Raw genomic sequence first — 20,019 nt, forward strand, 5'->3', positions numbered from 1 at the left:
TTTTCCACATGCAGCTGCTCCAGAGGTTTTCCAGCCCATCACACAGGTTCTCTCTGTGTGTTCTCTATGTATTATTGACAGGGCTTTTTCTCCCAGGAAATCCCCTTTGGATATCCCATTGCTCTCCTTCTGTGAGTAACAGCTTCAGGTGCAGCCTTGCACTGAGGTGTTCTCCTCCTGCATTCCTGCAGTTCTGAATTCATTCCCCATTGCCCAGAGCAGCTGTGGCTGCCCCTGGCTCCCTGCAGGTGTCCAGGGCCACATTGGAGCCACCTGGGACACTGGGAAGTGCCACTGCCCACGAGGACAGTGGGTGGGCTTTAGGGTCCCTCCCAACCCAAACCATCCTGTGATTCTGGGATTATCCCACTGAAAAATTCTTATTTGAAATTACTGGCTCAGTGACCCAGCATCAGCAAACAGCACCAAACTGGTGTCACTCCATGTGACCAGTTCAGAAAATCCTTTTGCTGACCTTCCTGTAAGGTTAAAAGACATTTTACAAACAAATACAGCAAATGCCTGACTTAGAGGAGCCCCTTGGGGAACCAGGTTACTCCAGACCTCAGCTGCGGTTTCTCTATTTCATCCTCATGTTCTCCTTTAAGCCTGTAGTGAATTTACATTTCAGCACTGAATCCATGTAATACCCATCTGGGGTTAGGTTTGTATTTACCCTGTGGAGAGAGGTGACACTGGTGTCTGTATTAACATATTGACAGATTTATTGACATCAGTTGTCTTCAGTCTTGCCTGTTTAATTAATAAAATTGATCTGCTGAACATCGAGCTAATAATTCTGGCACAAATATTCCAGCTAGTCTTGTTACTAAAATGGAAATTCAGCCTCTTATTGTGGAATCTGCCATGAGTCTGGTTGCCAAAATAATTTAATGATCCTTAATTTGTGGTTTTTGCTTCATCTAAAATGCTTAAGCTGGATTTTATTGCAACAATTAAGGACAAAATAGTTAAAATGCCTTCACAGAAAATAAATGCAAAGGAATAATCATAAAATCCCAGCTTATTTTTATGTAGAAAAGATGAAACAAATAAATTTAATGTCAGCGTGTTATGTAAGACCCATTGAACAGCAGCTGCAGTCAGAGTTTAAAGCTAGGAATAAAATACATGATTAATGTGCACCAAGGATGGAGGAAACACTTCTGAACTTCTTTTGTCTTTTATTTGCAGCCCAGTTGGCTGCTTTTCTGGCTTAGCTAATTGTTGGGTAAATGACTTTGTCACTCTGAGTTAGGTCAGAAAAACACATTAAAGGACAAAGCCACCTGCAGGGTCAGTGACACGTGGGATGCTGGGCTGGAGGCTGCTTCCCTCACCTCTCTGCAGTGATTAATGATCACACTGCCCATTAATTCCCTAATGCTTGGGAAGCCTCTGCTGGTGGCAGAGATGGCTCCACTCAGAGACCAGACCAGGAGCAGGCGTTAATTGCATCCTGCTCATTAAGGTTTGCTCTGTGCTGGCCCTTCTTTGGGGCTGTATCTGCATCACCTCCCAGCTGAAAGGTCCATGCAGGAGCATCCATCCTGGATTTTGCAGCTCCATTGTCCTGAGGATGAAGGAATGCATCTCAACAAATGCATCTCAACAAATATTTTGTACTTCTGTGATGAATAGGGGAAGAAATATAGATCAAATTAACCCAAGTTTGTGACGGTGTTCACAGGGGTTCTTGGATTGGGGAAGAGACAAGGATCTGACTCCATGTTTCAGAAGGCTTGATTTATTATTTTATGATATATATTACATTAAAACTATACTAAAAGAATAGAAGAAAGGATTTCATCAGAAGGCTGGCTAAGAATAGAAAAGAAGGAATGATAACAAAGGCAGCTGTCTCGGACTCTCTGTCCAAGCCAGCTGACTGTGATTGGCCATTAATTAGAAACATCCAACATGGGACCAATCACAGATGCACCTGTTGCATTCCACAGCAGCAGATAATCAGTGTTGACATTTTGTTCCTGAGGCCTCCCAGCTTCTCAGGAGGAAAAAATCCTAAGGAAAAGATTTTTTATAAAAGTTGTCTGCAACACAAGTTATATAATACAGTTATAAGTTATATATAATTAAAAACCTTTCCCAGGCTTGCAGCATCAGGTTTGTTTCCCAGTTCCCCATTGCAGTGGGGACTCCATGCAGATTATTTATTGCTGGTTTTTCAGCAGCCCAAACCCCTCCTGGCTCCTTGTCCCTGCTGTTCCCAGCCTGTTCCAGGGATTCCTGCTGCTGCTGCTGGCACTGCCTGTGTCTGAAATAGTCCAGGCCTGGGCTTTTCCTCAGTATTTTGTTGTTCAGTCATGCACAAGCTGTAAGTTTATAGACTTCTTTATTTGTTCTCTGTTTGTGGCATTTTCATGGAATCCCAGACTGGTTTGGTTTGGAAAGGACCTTAAAGCCCATCTTGTTCCATTTCCTGCCACTGCCAGGGAACCAAATATCCGGAGAAAACAAATCTGTGGGATGCCTTTAAGTCTAGGACAGTTAAGGTATTACCCAGTGAAGGGTCAGGGGTGTACTCAGGGCCTGCAGAATGTGAAGGTTTAACATTTTACCTTAAAATGTACCAATTTCTTAATGGAGAGTTCAGGTTTCCTTAAAGAGGTGATCCTTTCTCCAGAGTGACATGTTTGAGGAGCTTGGATGACCAGAACAGGGCAAAACTACACAAACCAGAGGTGCCAAAAGGGGAATTGAGGGCTGTCACATAAAATGTTAACAGAGAAATTTTTAAGGTGATCAATTTAATACAAAGCATTTTATCATTTTCAGTGGAAGTTTGTTTTAGGACTGACTGAAGGCTGCAAAATTATTTGAATTTGGGTGGGAAAGACTTTTACTTTTCAAAGGCTTCCTTTTAAAAGCAGTTGTTCTGCATGGTGGGAGGAAGTATAAATACTTGTTTAAAGCCTTGTTTTAGCAGAGTTCTTAAAAGGAAGTTGTTACTTGGGGCTCAGGTTGTTTAGCAGGAAACAAATGGTGTTTAAAAGTAATGTCAGAGTACAAGTTGAAAAAGGATTTATTGTCAGTGATAACACAGAGATTTTTCCACAACTCTGACTGCTGCCAGCATTGTTTAATACTTGCAAGGGATTTTTTTGTGTGTGTGATGAGAGACAGTAAAATTCATTCAGCAGCCACTGAAATGATGCTTAGCTGAGACCTCATTTTGGTCAAGGAGTAGGTTTAATAACCACTTCTAACTATACTAAGGGTAAATGGAAAGCATGTAAGATATAAGATACAATAGAGAAATGCATTTAGCATCTATATAAAGCTCAGAACATACAGGGACAAAATTATTGCAGAGGAAATTCAACACAAGCAAATGTGAATCAACTCATCAGTAACAACCAAGCTGAAAATTAAAAGCAGCTTCCAGTGAAAGCTTTGGGGCATCTTGCTAAAATAAACAGTAGGGAAAAAATAATTCAGAGGCTTCAGACAGAACTACAAACGCTCATGAGAAACATTTCAAAATGTGATTGAAAATGAAAGAACTGAAAATGAAAATACTGTGCTCTGGCCTGAGACATTCCTGGCAGTTCTACAGCTGTTTATTTTGCTTTGAGCTTCAATATTTTACCAGTGCAGCAATGGCCAGGGAATGTTCCATGGGGGCACACATGGCTGCAGGGAAGGGAGCACAGGGCTGGGTCCTTCCCATCACATTCCTGACATCAGCAGCTCTGCTGCAGCCCTTGGGCTTCTCTCCCTTACTCTGAGACACATTTTGTGCATTAGAGTACAAGTGCCCAGAGGAATGAGCAGTGTGCAATTACATAACTGGGGCTCAGGGGGCTGGAACCAGCCGTGGTGAGGAGTGCTTTGGATCCTGTGGCAGCCTTGCTGCTCAGGAGCTGCATGGAGCTCCACAGGCCCAGGATTTCAGGCCTGGAGCCATGGAATGGTTTGGGCTGGAGTGTGGCAGACATCGTTCATGAAAAATCCTTTCCTTAGAATTTTTCCTCCTGAGAAGCTGAGAGAGGCCTCAGGAACAGAATGTAAACATTGATTATCTGCTGCTGTGGAATGCAACAGGTGCATCTGGGATTGGCTCATGTGGTTGTTTCTAATTAATGGCCAATCACAGTCAGCTGGCTCGGACAGAGAGCTGAGCCACAAACCTTTGTTATCATTCCTTCCTATTCTACTCTTAGCTAGCCTTCTGATGAAATCCTTTCTTCTATTCTTTTAGTATAGTTTTAATGTAATATATATCATAAAATAATAAACCAAACCTTCTGAAACATGGAGTCAGATCCTCATCTCTTCCCTCATCCAAGAACCCCTGTGAACACCATCACACTGGAGGGGACATTAAATCCCATCCAGTCCCACCCCTTGCCAGGCAGGGACACCTTTCAGCAGCCCAGCTTGCTCCAACACACAGCTCAGCCTCAGGTGGAGAGTGAATGAGGGGGAGTTTTTAGGTTGTAATGGAAGTTTTTCTGTAAAAATGGTCTCAGCTCCCAGGTTTCTCTGTGAATCCCATGGTGCTGAGCTTTCTGTGTGTGTGACATGTGAGGGGAACGTTCATGGAGCCACTTCTGCTTCTGAACAAAATAACAACCTCTGGGGCTGTGTCAGGAGCAGGCAGGGTGAGGTTTTATTTGGGGTTTAGTGGGGAGGAGCTGAGCATCCATCCTGTGTTTGAGTAGAAGGTCTGAGATCTCCTGAGCAGGGACAGGGCTGTGTCTTTATCCCCTGTGGCCTCACCCAGAATTCCAACCACAAACTGCCTTTGGTTTTCTAGAATAAATCGATAGCCAAGCCTCCCAATCCAGCATGCTCATAATAAACAGGAAAACGCAAAAACTGGTTACAAATGGCTTTGCTTTTGAGTCTGTCTCAAAACCTTGAAGATAAATTCAGGCCCTCATTTGAAACACACAATGTTTGACTTTGCTCAGGTGATTGTTTATTCCTCACAGCCATGGACAGAAGAGGAATCTCAGCAGAGAAAACTGGGTTTTGGGGACAGCCAGTTCTGTGGCTGTGCAGGTCACTGATACTGGCAGGGATCAGTGTTCAGAGCACTCAGAACCACTGGGCATTTATTGGGACAGCCTGGCTGTGCTGGGCCCTGTGGAGCTCTTCCCAGGCTCTGCAGTGGGATCAGAGCCCTTGTCTTTAGTGCTTGTGGCTTGTACAGTGGTTGGGATAATGACGTGGGCATTTTATGTCCAGTTCCTTTCACACAGTGACATCAAGTGACTGTACCAGAGTCTTGCTGAGCTGGCTTTGTAGTGCTGGGGAGGACTCGGCCCCAGTGTCCCCAGTTCTGCCCTACTTACTGCATTTTTTGATAAAGAAAAGCCTTTTTTAAAGTTAAAAGCTAAGGCTAAACAGCCTGTGCAGTTACTAACTCCTCACTTTGTAGTATTCAATCAATTGTGGAACATTTGAGTTCATTCTGCTAAGACACAGCCGTGGGCAGGCTTTATCCCACACTTACTCATCAGCCCAGCTCCCATTGTTCCAGGGGAGAGCTGAGGGAGACTGAGCTTGGCTAAACCAGTGTTTAACAGAAATCATGCAAATGACTCTGTTATCTTGAATAGAACTGTGGAGTTTAGGTGAGTTTAGAGCCAGATAGTTTTTTCTTCAGTTATTTTATCCAGACACATCAAACCAAAGCCAAGAACTGAACTGAAAGCTTGTCCCAAACATAAGCAACAATGCCATGCACTGAAAAGCTTCCTGTTACCCTGTCCTCCTTGAACTGGATTGATTATCACCCAGGGAGCCCCTTTCTGTATACCTGGGTAAGTCATTCCTCACTTTTCATTTGACCGGTGCGCTGTCAGACGTCTGCAGAAACTGGAATTAACAGCAGAAGAATGCACCAAGCTGCCAGGCCTGTTTATTCTCTTCCTCATATGCTGCTGGTGATTGAGGTACTTGACCTTGCAGTGCTTGGAAAGCTGTTTTATGGGATTCTTTATGGAATGGTGTTGTTTCCTTAGCAGGCATTCATTATTTATGTGATGTACTGGTGGCTGTGATGTCCAAGTTCAGGACACAGAAGCACCTTTTAAAATTGTACTTTTCCAGCGCTCTGTGTTTGGCATCTGCTAAAAATGAAGCAGTATTTGAATCATTATAAAGCTTCCTTGGAAGGCAAGACGCCTTTAGGCTGTGCAGCAGAAAAAAGCCACTCATCTAAATCTGTATTTCTCTGAATTCCCTTAATTTGTGCAAAAGATAATTCAACTTTGAAAGCTGACAGGTACCTGTGATCATGTCAGTGCCTCCCAGGGTCTCATATCTATGTTCAAGGTATGGCTGCTGCAATCCAGGCCTCCAGTGTGGCGTGGGGACACTGTGCTCTGGAGCCTGACCTGTTCCATGAGCCCGTGGGGCTGGAGTTACAGGATCAAACTCCCAGGGAAGGATTTGGGAACTGCACCAACAGAGATATTTGGGGATGGGCACACCAGGCTGGATTCTATTGTAAATCAAAGGTGACTCCGAATGAAGGGAGAGAATGATGATGAGGACTCCATGGAAATCAGAATAATTTATTATACTATATTATATACATTTCATCTAAACTGAATCTGCCCAGCACTCTACTCTGCTCACACTGCCCAGAATCTCGTGGCTGTCACCAGCCCACAGTCCCACACACACACCTGGCCCTGACAGGCCAAGGAAACAAAACACCATCACTGTGGGTAAACAGTCTCCATATTGCATTCTACTGTGGCACAAACACAGGCACAGCAAGTGATAAGAATTGTGTTTTCCCTTTCTCTGAGGTTCAGAGAATGTGAATTTCAGAAATCCTTGGGAAGAATTGTGCCTTGCTTTTCTCTGTGAAGAGAAATGTGGTGATAGGATTCCCTGGAGCTCACTCTGCTGGGTGGGGCAGCACCACATCAAGTGGGTATTTATGGAGTTTTCTTAGGAGAAATCCTGCTGGAGCACCTGTTGGTGCTGGATCCAAGCCCTACATGCCACTTATGTGGGAGAATGAGGAATTTTGGGGCCTTTGCTTCCCCTCTGGTTTCTTAGTGCATTCCATGGCACCAGCACATGCTGATGTGACTTGAGGCTGCTCTGAGAATTCTATAAATTATCATCAAATTTACTTTTGTAAACCAAAGTGCACCTCTGCTAGGCAGAACCATGGAATCAGGGAGTGGTTTGGGTTGGAAGGGACCTCAAAAATCACCATGTTCCACCCCTGCCATGGCAGGGACACCTCCCACTGTCCCACGCTGCTCCAAGCCCCAGTGTCCAGCCTGGCCTTGGGCACCGCCAGGGATCCAGGGGCAGCCACAGCTGCTCTGGGCACCCTGTGCCAGGGCCTGCCCACCCTCACAGGGAACAATTCCTATTTCCCAATATGCCATCTATCCTTTCTGTCTGTCAGTTCGAAGCCATTCCCCCGTGTCCTATTGCTCCAGGCCCTTTAAAACAGTTCATCTTCCTTGCTGGCTCCTTCAGGTACAGTGAGGCTGCAGTTAGGTCACCCTAATTCATTTGCAGATTGGTTTGGACCAAAGATCTCCTGCCTCCCCGATTTTTTATTTTTGTTTTTAAAGTTTTGCAGCATCTTTGGCAGTTCCTGCTCCCCTGGAGCCCTGGGAGCTGTGTGGGTGCATCAGGAGGATTTGGCCGCCCCCCGTCCTTCTGGAAATGGGACAAGTGGCCATGGAGCTGATCACTTGACCATGGCAAATGAGCTGCCCTCATCAGTGTGTTCTGGTGCATATTTAAGTTAATAATGTGAGCAGATGGTCATTGCACTGATTCATGAGGGAAGGGAGGGAGCTTGGCTTGGGAACGTCAGGGCTGAGCGCTGAGCATCGGGGCTGGGCAGGAGGAGGGCAGGAGCAAAGCTGAACAAAGCTCACTTTTGTACTCTCTGGGGTCTCTTGCTTTGGGTTTTAGTTTGGTTTTCTCTTTTACAAGTACCACCGAATAAAATCAAGCAGAGGTGACTCATCAGGCCTGCAGAAATGATCATTTCCCTGGAGGGGAGGTTTGTAGAGCACAAGCAGGATGGTGCTGAAGTGTTTGCACCTCTGGTGGTGCTAAAAAGGGGGAGATGGGGAGGCTGTCGCCTGTAGAGTTATGAAACTTCTCACTCTGCTGTTGCTATTAAAGATGACAGCTCTTCTGCAGGGAAAAGGTAACACTGGAGTAATAATTCTTCAGTAATTTTTTTTTTTTTTTTGCAAAGAGCAACTTTGTTTAAATCTCTTCCCATTTAGTAGGATTTAACTAGATTTTCAAGCCAGAAGCTAATAGTATAAAATATTCAGCTGCTCTCCTCATTAGCCAAACTGGGAAGTTCACAAATCCCCAACCTGCAGCAGCTCTCAGGAACAGCTTGATTTGCTTCTTAATTCTGCAATTTTCACAGGAGAAATGCTGTATACAGAGGAATATCCTCTTGAGCAAGAGCTTAATCTCATGTTTAGGTTGCTGTTTCTCCTGGTTGCTGATTAGCTTTGCTGTCTTATCAGTTTATGTCATAGTATGTGACTATAAATTGACTTTGCAGTGAGGAGGGAATACGTTCGTCTTCACAGATGCTGCTGTTTCCATGGAGATAAAAGGACCAATGGCCTTTTCTTGGTTTGGACTGTACTACAGTGAGCAGGCAGAGATGGTGCATTCGAAAATGCAACATTTGGTGCTTTGATATTTCCGTCTAAATAGCAAATGAGAAAGCATATTGTTCCTCCTTGGTGATGAAGTTGAATAATAAATACAGCTTTGGGACTTTTCCTGCAAGCAGAAAGCGAGCCCACCAGGAATGTGAGGACAGCGTGGCTGGTTTGTGCTTGCTAAACCTCCTCTCTGGGTAAAACCTTTTGGCTTTGCAAAATATAACCCTGTAGAGCCTTTGGGTTTATCTGATGCAGTGTTTGATGCTGGTTACATCACCAGCTTACTTATCCGTGATGTTCCACCGTGGCTAAGCCTCAATGAGCGTGCAAAAGCTGTGAATGTGATTTTTTTTTTTTTTTTTTTTACTTTATTCTTGTTCCTTGAGAAAGAGCTTTTCTACCTCAGATTGCGTGAAAGAAAATATAAATTCCAAGGCCACCCCCCTTCCAGGATGGCTTGCAGAAGGTGTTATTTGTGAGTACCTTTTCCTTCTTCATCTGTTGTCACCCCTCTGATTTCTGTGTTGAGGATTCCAGAAGTGGGAGTAGTGATCAGTTTATTGTTGGGTAGGTTTCTTTCCACGAACCATTTTTAGGGTGTTACCTTTTCTGGTAGATAAATGCTCTGTATATTAAATGTGTTTAGATGATGATGATGATGATTGTGCATGTGGGTATTTAAAAATACAGTGTCATAAAGTGAGTAGTCTGTGTTTAGCAGGGGGAAAAAATGAGGAAACTCTTCACTTTGCATCCAAGCAGCAATGCAGGGTGCTAGAAATTCTGTCTGTGATGAGTCAAGGATCTCTCTTCCATTTTGTTGGAATGCTTTGTCATATTAAAGTGCAATCTGTCTTTTCAGAGCAGAAATAAAATGCAAACAGCAGAATGTGCAGTGCAGCCCTGAGCAGTGTCAGACCGAGGAGGCAGAGTTCCCTGTGGTTTTGCTGTTACCTTTATGCTGATAAAAACATAAAGATGAAACATTCATTGATTATCATTCCCTGGAGCAGTTTCTGGAGGGTTGAGGGCAGACACAGGAGCTGATTCTGCTGTGGGCTGAGGAGCCCCTGTGGGAGCTGAGCCTGAGGCTTGGGGCTCAGGACTCAGCCAGTCTGGAGCATGGAGCTGGTGCTGGGATGGATGGGGCACACAGGTGGTTTGCTCCAAAAAGGGACCAAACCAGGCGGGAATTGATGGGACACACAGGGTTTGCTCCAAAATGGGCACAAACCAGGCAGGAATTGATGGGACACACAGGGTTTGCTCCAAAATGGGCACAAAGAGAAATTGATGGAACACACAGGGTTTGCTCCAAAATGGGCACAAACAGGCAGGAATGGGCCCTTGGATTTGTCCTCACTCCCAGTCCAGGGCCTTGGAGATGCTGTACCTCTGTTTGCAGTTCTTAGCCCTGGTTAACCATCCATCCCTTTAGGGTTAAATTTGGGGGTTCCAGAGGGTCCTGCATGAAACACATGTAATTGTCATCCTCAGCCTTTTCCAGTTATTTTAGCAGTGCCTCTGAGCAGCCTGATTTGAGTAAATCTGCTCCATGTTCAGCAGCACCATCCACACACAGGCGGAGTAAATAAAACCATTCAAAACCAGACTCCTCCAATAGAATAACAAAAGAATATTAGTATATGTCTTAGAGTTTCCTTCAGCTTTTTGTGTTGTGCTGAAGGGGTGAATGGTAAAGTTGAAATGTTTTAAAATCAAAATAAATGCGGAGCATTTTGTAGGAAGTTGAAATAAGTAAACTTGGAGAACAGGCTGCAGCCTTGCAGGTATGCATGGATCAGCCTGAAACATCCTGCTGTGTGTTTGTCCATGGGAGAACAGCTCTGGTTGTGTTGGACTCCATTTTAATTTGGGTCCTGGGATTTGGGGATTCTGTAACTCTCAGCAGGGAATGGATTTCACAGAGTGCTCATCATGTAAGGGGGGTAAGGGATATTCAATCCCTGTGTGTTGCTGTATTTAACAATGAGTTTGCAGTCTTATTTACAGACCCATCTTGTGCAGGATTTTCCTGTTTTGCTGCTTACACCTTTGGTATCTTGTACCCACCTCAGCACGTTGCTGTACAAAACAAGATGTGGGTTCTGCCTCCTACTATAATTCTGTGTTTTAACTCCTGTGTAAGAGAGCTGATGCTGATGGTTGGAAAGGGGAAAATGTAAGCTGGGAATTTTTTAAAGAACTTACTCTTAAGAACACATGCATACAGAAAATCTTCATGTTCTTTAAAAATTATGGGTTCTCAATACTGAAAATGTTTGTTAAACTGTTATACACCAGTCCTTCAATGCTGAGTAAGTTTTCAGATGCAACCTTACATATAACAACTCTGTCAGTGTTCTTGTGATATGTATATATATACATGCCAAAGATCTTTGCCATTGAAAGTATCTTTTTAAAGATAAAAATATCTTTTTCATCTTTAAGTGTTGAAAGCCTGGTTGTTGCTGTTCTAAGAAAAGCTGAACAAGAGTGTCACACTACTTGGATTAGTGAAAGCAGTTTTTTCAGCTGCTGCACTGAATAGAACATATGTCACTGGAGCATTGTTTTAAGTAACAGGATTTGCCTTGCTGTAAATCTCTCCTGCTGTATCTGGGTAATTTCATTCTTTGTACTTTGTTATTTTGCCTCTTTCATCAGCTGCAAATCCAATATGTATAACTGGAACTGCTCAGCTTTGGGTTTGCTGTGTTATTGCTCTGTGAAATTATAGATGTGCCTGTGTTCTATGATGGGAGTTGTAGTTTCTTGAGGATTTCTGGGGCCTGATTTAATGATGTGGGACATACAGAAAAGAAGTGGTGAATATATCCACACTCTCATTTAATCTAAAAGATATTTTCCTTCTCTCATGTCTCTTTGCTCTTAATTTCTGGGTTTGGACTGTGTGGGGTTTTTCCTACAAATTTTGACAGCTCTAGGAACAACTGACACAAGTGCATCTTATGAGTCCTGTGAATTATTCTACATTACCCTGTGCCATAGATGGGGTTCTAGTTAAGACTTAAAAGGATTTTTTTCTAATTACAAGCATCTACATATTAATAGTCTTAATTAAATTCACCCTAGTTCCAGCTAACCCAGGATTGGAGCAAACTGTGCAGGGATGCAGAAGGATCCCTCCTGCCTGTTTGTGTAGGCTGGTACTGCATTTTCATGAAACCTAAAAAAGTTTATAATAATTATTTCTAATTCTCTGTAATGCTAATAAGTGTTGTGTTCTAGGATGGGACAAAATAATGGCTGTTCCTTGTTTAGTATGCTGGGCCTGTGGTGCTTCCATTCTCCCAGGAGATGATAATTATTTACAGGCCCTTTGATGGAGGAGAGGTCAGTGAGAGTGTGCCTGATGATTCCATTGAAAAATCCAGCTGTGGGCACTTGAGCTGGGAATGCACAAAGGGAAGCATTATTCCCAACAAGAACTCCCAGTCTGCAGTTCTGCTGTGCCGGGTACAAATCCTGCTATTAAATCATTCCGGTGACAACCAGATTTGATGAATTCTGGAACAAAATTTAGTGGTCTGTACTCTGGACTGTGTGTGCTGCTCGTTTGGAACTGCAGCTTTTGTTGAGCATCCTTGTAGCTGGTGAAAACATCTTTCATTCCTGTGAAGAGGAAATGAATTCTGGAATGCTGTTAGCCAGGTTCTGACTATTGCATGGAGGGGAGGCAGCAATGGGAGGAGGGAGATGCCAGCAGAGCAGCTTTGCAGCATATGGCTGTGCTGCTTGTGATGTGTGGGTGAGGTTTTTGACTCCCAAACTCCTGCAGAGTAATGACACTGGTGTTTACCTGCCAGCAGCTGTCCTGCTGCCTCCCTGGGGTTTGGTGTCCAAGGAGCTGTGCCCAAAGAGACACCCTGGGCTCCTTGAGAGCAAAGCAAAGATTTGCTCCAGGAGCAATCCCTGGGCACGTTCCCACTGTGCCCAGGCAATGGAGGTAGGAGTTGAGCTCCTCCTGCAGTGTGTGCTGGTCTCTGCTGTGATCTGGAAGGGTTTTGTGGATGCAACCATAAAAGCAATGGCAGTGTTTAATGTTGTGGGGCTGCCATCCAAAAGAGTGCATGCCAGGAAATTAATTAATAATAACAACACTGGGAAAAAACCATAATAATGTCTGTGTGCCACCACAGCTTCTCTGTGATGTGCTTGGCTGCAGAGTGCTGGACATGCAGTGGGGTGAAATGAATAGCAAAGAAGAGAAGGTTTCACAGTGCTGCTTCCAAAACCAAAATCATACTGCCCTGCGTATTTTGGGCAAGGAACAGTAGGAATTTGTCCTTGGAAATGGGAATGTGTCGTGTCCTTAATCACCTTGAAGTGGCCACAGCCACAGCTGCAGTCAAACCTGGGCTGGGACAGTGGGAGCTGCCCTGGAAAGCTTCCTGCTGCTTTCTCTGCTTTCCAAAAGCTGTCCTGTGGCCTGGGACAGGATTTTCATTCTGGAAGCCCTTCTGACAGGTTAATAAACTTGTTAATAGCAAGCATTTAGCTGGAGTTGATGTGGGTCTGTATTATTATGACTTTTACTGTTCATCACCTCTTTGGGTATCCTTTGATTATATTTCAAATGTTGCTCCTCATGAAGGTAATGGTTGGATTTATTAAACAAAAACAGGACAGACTTTATTAGTTTCTATCTACAGTATTTTCTAATCTCAGCTGTTGCCATAACTCTGGATCAACTTGAGAAAGAAAATTTCAACTTGTAAAATAATGTTACTCTTCAACAGGATAAAACACTGGGAAATGCAAATATTCTTTTTAATAGATCCAATCAAACAAACCGTTCTTGGCTCCCTCAGCTGACATGGAGGGAATGGGCTGAAGCAGGGGATGGATTTGTCTGTCCCTCCTGCTGTTCCCAAGCTGATTTCAGAAGGATGGGTGCGCACAGCCATCCAGGACAGCAGCCTCTGTTGGGGTTGTTTCTTCCAAATTCTCATTGCAATGTGAACTTTATGGGAAAATGTGCCAGAAGAAAGGGAAGAATCCTGGCAGATGGAGGGGAACAGCTTGTTGTTCCAGACCAGAGGAGGAATGGAGAATGGAGTCAGGGCAGCAGCAAAGGGCAGGAGGTGCTGAGCAGCTCCTCTCATCAGCCACATCATTAACTGCAGACAGGCTCCTCCAGCTGTGCTCCTGCTCCCATTCTCCTCAGTCTCAGGGTTTGGAACCTCTTGCAAGAAGAGGCTCTCAGACAGTGATGGTTTAATAATTCTGCTGAGAATTCCACAGCAGCAGAATGAGCAGGGGTGGATGGATGTCCTGTGCCACCACGGTGTCCTGGGCAGGGACAAGCTGCCCCCAGGCTCCCAAACCTGCCAGGAGCATCTGCTGCCCCTGAGCACATTGTGAGAGCACAGGATAACCTGTTAGAGAAAAAGCAATTCCAGGTTAATGGCCTCGTGCTCTGCTCTGCCAGGTTGTTTAAAAACCAATACTGAGAAAATTGTCTGCTGAGTTTGGGAGGCTTGTGGGGGATTGCAAGAGAAAATGAAAGAAAAAATAAAAATAGTTCTGGCTTTATGTGATGACCAGTAGTTGATTTCTTTTTATTTGTACATCTGAGCAAGGCTCTAAAACCAGAAGATTAAAAAGAATTGTCATTTCTGTTTGCTGCTGGACAGGAGAGTGCTGTTAAAGTGAGTGGGTTCTGATGGCAAACATGATGGGGTTTACAGAGGGTGGGAGGCACAGCCTGGGGGCTGTGGGCTCTGTTAGGAGCTGGGTTCCTCCTGCTCTGTGGGGGAATGAGATGTCCAAGGTTTGGGTCCGGTTTGGCTCTGGTTTTGCTGGCAGACTCCTCTGCTCTGCCAAGATCCTCGTGCAGGGATTCACAGGGGTTGATGTCACAAGGGGAGAGCTGGAAGGAGCTTGGCCTGGGAATGGGAAATGGCCAAACTTCCACATGCAGCAATGGGCCAGAAACTGGAATTACCAGCAGCAGCCTTTGTCAGCTGTCATTTGTCTTGTCCTGGTGCTGAAGTACCCGTGCTCTCTTTGTAATCCTAAATCATCCTTTGAAGAACAGCAGCCACAGATGTGGAAACTAATCTTCACAGGGCTGAGTATCTGCGAGACTGTGAACAGGAGCAGTGATTAATTCTCCTCCAAATGATTGAAATGGATTTCTTCTGATGTCTTTAGGTGTTAAAAATTAGCAAATGAATTCTAGCTTGAATGCAAACTTGTGTTGAAGGCTGATTGCAACATATAGCTGTGAAGTTTAAAAAATAATTAAACCTCCAGCCAAACCAAACAAACAAACAAAGGGATTGGAACTGTAAACATTCTGTGGTATATTACAGAGGGGTAGATGACTGCAAGTGCTGTTTTGCAGGTGACTGAAGGCACAAAATGCCACATGTCAGTCTTAAATTGCAGTGGCAGATTTACCCCATTGCTTTGGGTAGAATGAGCATTAGTCAGGGGCTGTAAAGCCTGAGCCTCATCACTGTCAGGCTGCCATGAGTCACTGAGATCTGGAGGAGCCCAGACAGAGTTGAGCTATTCTGAATTTCAAACTTCAGAGCAGAGCCCAGACCTTGTGTTTCCTCTGCCTATGGTGGGCCCAGGATGCTGTCTGAGGATCCATCCTGCTGTGTGGGACAGCAGGGACCTGGTGGCCCTCAGTGCCAGCCTCAGCTGAGCCCTGTCCCCTGTGTCACCTCCTCACCTGTGGCAGTGTAGGGACATCCTTGGGCAGCTCCAGCTGCTCCCAGGACGGGAATGCTGCGTTCCTGCTGCTCCTGGGAAGCTCCTGAGCCCAGGGCTGTGCCACAGTGAGCACAAACCACAGCCAGAGCATGGGGAGAGCTTCTCTTTGTGACAATTCACTCGTGGGGAAATTTGGAAGGAATTTGAGATGAGTCCTCTGAATTGTATTTGATGATGTGGTTTATTTTTCTTATCTTCTGTGTAGGCAGGAGGGCTGAGTTCAGCTCACATTGTTACAGCACAGTTCAGAAGGTCACAAAACCCTTAGTGACAAGACCTTTTAAGGAATTATTGACTAATAAAACACCACTAACAAAGATATTTATGTTTTTTAACCCAGTCCTTAAATATTTCACCTTACAGACCCATACTACAATATAAACTTTCTTAACCAATCATGTTATGACAGACAACCCTACAGTACTGCATTCTAAGCTCCTTATTTACCTCTGTAACAACTTTGTTTTTTCTATATCCTAAACTCTAAAGCTCTAAACTTTCCTTTACTTGACATATCTCTACTTCAAACTATAAATCCACATTCTCACTTCTAGCACCTAAGTTTAAAAACCTTTTCCAAGCTCTCAAATCAAATCCTGTGTTTAATTCTAAACTTTAGTTCACAGACCCAAAATTGTATGAGTTCCTTACATTTCAGATTCTGTGGTATTTTTGGGGTCCCCGGAGATAGGAGGAAAGATGAATATGACTCTGTGTTCTTAGAAGGCTGATATGATATTATTATATTATATTATATTATATTATATTATATTATATTATATTATATTATATCATATCATATCATATCATATCATATCATATCATATCATATCATATCATATCATATTATATTATATTATATTATATTATGCTATACTTAACTATACTAAAGAATAGAGAAAGGATACAGACAGAAGGCTTAACAAAATAATAATGAAAACTTGTGACTCCTTCCAGAGTCCCAACACAGCTGATGGTGATTGGCCATTAAGTAAAAACAATTCACATTAAACCAATCAAACAAGCACCTGTTGGATAAACAATCTCCAGACCACATTCCAAAGCAGCAAACACAGGAGAAGCAAATGAGATAATATTGTTTCCTTTTTCTCTGAGGCTTCTCAGCTTCCCAGGAGAAGAATCCTGGGCAAGGAGGATTTTTCAGAAAATGTGATGGTGACAAGATTCCACCACCTTCTTGATTGTCCACATTCTTTTGGAACCCAGGAATATTGGAGCAAGACATATTCAGGGAGCCTTGAGGGCAGAATGATTTTGGAAGAGCCAGGAGCAAGCTCTGTTCAAAAAGCTTTATTGAGCAGAGCTGAATCCAGAGAGATTCTTTCATATTCTTTCATATTTCACTGGTTAATTCTCTGAAGAAAGAGACTTCTGTGTAGGAAAAGAACAGTGGTGGGAATGGAATCTGGAGCACTCTCCTACTGATTTTCTGCATTTCCTTCTTTTGCTTTTGCTGGAAGAACCAGGTATGGCCAGGAGGAGCAGGTTCCTCATGAGAACAGTTCCCTGCCCAGGGTGAGACTTTTGCCCTTCTGCCCCAGGACTGAGGGGAGCAGCTCGTGTGGAGCACTGTGTGCTTTTCCTGACAGAAAATCAGCTTTGGCTGCTTTGATGGAGCCCATCAACGCTTTCAGTGTTGTTCTCCATCTTTGGTTTGAGGTTTTCTTGTGATCCCAAGGGGTTTGAAGGTGCCCTCATGGGTACCTGAGCCCTGTGAGGTGTCAGATCCCACACTGGGGTGTGTGTGGGCTGAGCCACATCTCCAAAAGCTCAAGCACTTCACAGGAGTTACCACCTTTGGACAGAAATCCAGCTGATCCTGGCCATGCAGTTGCTGACACAGTGTTGGCAGCAGGAATCACAACGGGCTGACCTTGCCTTTTTTCCTAAGGATTAGTAACTTACTCCTTCCTGAACAAAGCCTGACTTCTTTTTGCTTAACTGCTCTCTTTGATCTCGTAAGAAAGTGACCTCACAGGATTCACTTTAAGCCTCAGGGATGCAGAAGAATCAAAATCAATCTTCTGAGACTTCTATCAAAACACAAGAGAAAGATGGGGGTTAAAAAGTGCATTTGTGTACACAAGCACACACACACACCCTCTGTTAACTGTCAGGCTGCATGCTCACAAGTTAAAGGAGGATTTTCAATTTAACAGCTCCCTCGTCCACTCAAAGAGCTAGGAGATATTGATTATTTTTTTATGATTTCCTAGAAGAATGCTGTGTCCTGAGAAATTTGATTAGGTGGATTTATTGTGGAAGACTTGCTGTGCTGAGCCTTGTTTAATGTTTCCTGGCACAAACACCAGGAACCAGGGACGTGTGCTGTGTGCTGCTTAAAGATTTCCCAAGCTTTCCTTCAGAGGGGGAAACCTCTTGTCTGGTTTTGTTTTAGTGAAACAACACCAATCTAATGATCTGGGCTGCAGAATATCTTTGTGCTGTGAAGGATTTTTTGTTTTCTTTCTGTGCTTTATGAACAAATTTGAACAATTAAACTGCTATTGCACAGGTCTGAATATTGCTTAAAACACGGGTGAAACTTGGGTTCTTTCACATTGTTTTGCCGTATGTTTTTCATTGCTGGGCTTGAAGAAAGCTTTGTGTCCATGTCCATTGCACTGTCCCTCCTCATGCAGAGCACTGTGCATCATTAATTCCATGGCCAGAGAACAGCCTGACTGGTGCAGAGTAAGGTGCAGCCTAAAGCTTCATTTCCACAGGGATTTCAACCCTCAGAGTTTCAGCTTTGCCTCCCTCCCACCTGGCAAGGCAAACCCCAGGCCTTCAATTGGCATTTGATCTTAATCCTGCAGCAAACCTGTGATTGACTCCTCACTGCAGCAGCTCCTCCCCATCACTGTGGTGTGTGCATTTAACCCTGGCACCGTTCCCCGTGTCCCCTGGCATCCAGATCTCACAGCTGTGCCTCAAATTGCAGCCCCCGCTCTCCTGAGTTTCCAGTTCTCCTGTCAGCACCTGCCTTCCCCTCAAGAGCCCCTTTCTCAACACTGCTGGTTTGACTTTGTGTTTCTCCTTGTGTCGTAGGTCTTTAAATACTCTGCACCAGTTTTGCTGTCCAGCTCCATTGTACCATTCCCAGCTAGCTGTCCCTGCCACACACTCAGAGTACAGGTAAGAGTAGACATGCTCCACCCTCTGCTGCTCTTTGAGGGACATCTGGTGCTGCCACTTGGCATGAGACAAGCAATAGTTGCTTAAGTTTTAAAAGGAAAAAGAAAATTGGAACAAATATCCAATATTTTTGAGGTCTTGTAGGGTAGCTGTGGATAGACCCATCACTGCAGTGAGTCCTTCTCTCAGGCACTCTGGAATTACTCTGTAAAGTGAGTGCCATGTGCTTTAAGGGCACATCCCCCTTTACCTTGCAAAGGTAGGGAGAAGGGAGGTGCAGGCTGAGCTCCCATGTGAAATACACTGAAATATTTACATAATTTATGGAGGATATTGATGTTTTCCTTAGCAACTCTTTTTTTTCACCCCTGCCAGTAGGTGAGGAATTCATCCATGTGCTTAACCCTCTGAAGGTTAAAGGCATGGACCTGCCCAGGGCTCAGCACTGCCTTGGATTTGAGTGAAATAAAGGGGTTTAAAACACATCCAGGCCCTGAATACATCAAAAAGACACATTTTCCAGCTCATATTGCTTCTTTTAACATAGATGCCTTTACTATCTATGTGTTCTCTTTGATCCAATGCAGAGAGCAGCAATTACATCCCATAGTACAGTTTATTGTCAATGCCAGTGTTTATTGTAACATCTTAGAGAAGCATCAGAGGGCAGCTAATCTCAGCCATTGGAAATGTGAAAACTGTTAAAAAACTGTGCATGCCATGGAAAATATTGTCTGGAATTTTTACTTCTGCTATTAGCAATCGACTTAGTGATAATTGCCAGCTCATGAATAATATTTATATCAAAATATTGGAAGCCTGGTGCTGAAAAATCAAAATCACTTTGCACGGGTAACAAGGAAAGACAAAAGCAAACAATGAATCCTAAATCTGTAAATGCATAAACATATTTCTGGTTTGAATATTTCATCCCCTAGTTACCTCTATCCATGCATGCTTGGATTCACCCTGTTGGTTTGTGTTGCAGCATCTGTTTGTGTGCTTGGTTTTTTTTCTCCCATCAGAGCCCTTCATTTATTTGGTGGTAGTGAGTCCATAGTTGAGTTGTAAGACAGCTCAAATTCCTTTGGTGAGGAGCAGGGCCTGAAAACTCTTAGATTCCCTGCTTGCTTTTTAGTGAGGCTTTTAGTTTTCCTGTGTCCTTAGTTGATAGTGCTTTAATTTTAAGGATCTTCCTGTTGGGATGTTGATGGGAAAACCAGCTGTTCTTGAATGTCTCAGTGTCTTGCTCCACACAGGGTGTTATTTTTATCAGTGATATTTCTTGTGGAATTAAAGCCTAGAGCAGCTTAACTTTGTGCTTGAAAATTCTGAATTTCTTCAGGGTTTTTTTGTGCAGTGAGGACAGGAGTTCCCTGCTCTGGGGGTGCAGAGCCTGAGCAGTTTCAGAGTGCTGTGGGACCTCCAGCTGATGGCTCAGGGCTGGGGGTGTGGAAGG

General features: G+C 44.0%; 1 protein-coding gene across 3 annotated transcripts in view; it reads left to right on the plus strand.

Moving 5' to 3' along the window:
• Positions 1–20,019, plus strand: part of IQSEC1 (IQ motif and Sec7 domain ArfGEF 1) — a 299,716-nt gene that overhangs the window by 116,534 nt on the left and 163,163 nt on the right. For all 3 annotated transcript variants that reach the window (XM_059480436.1, XM_059480437.1, XM_059480439.1), the window contains exon 3: positions 18,474–18,560. In XM_059480436.1, coding sequence (XP_059336419.1) covers positions 18,474–18,560 — 87 coding nt within the window. The remainder of the gene's footprint in view (positions 1–18,473; positions 18,561–20,019) is intronic.

Source organism: Ammospiza nelsoni, chromosome 11 (assembly GCF_027579445.1).
Source record: "Ammospiza nelsoni isolate bAmmNel1 chromosome 11, bAmmNel1.pri, whole genome shotgun sequence".
Lineage (NCBI taxonomy): Eukaryota > Metazoa > Chordata > Aves > Passeriformes > Passerellidae > Ammospiza > Ammospiza nelsoni.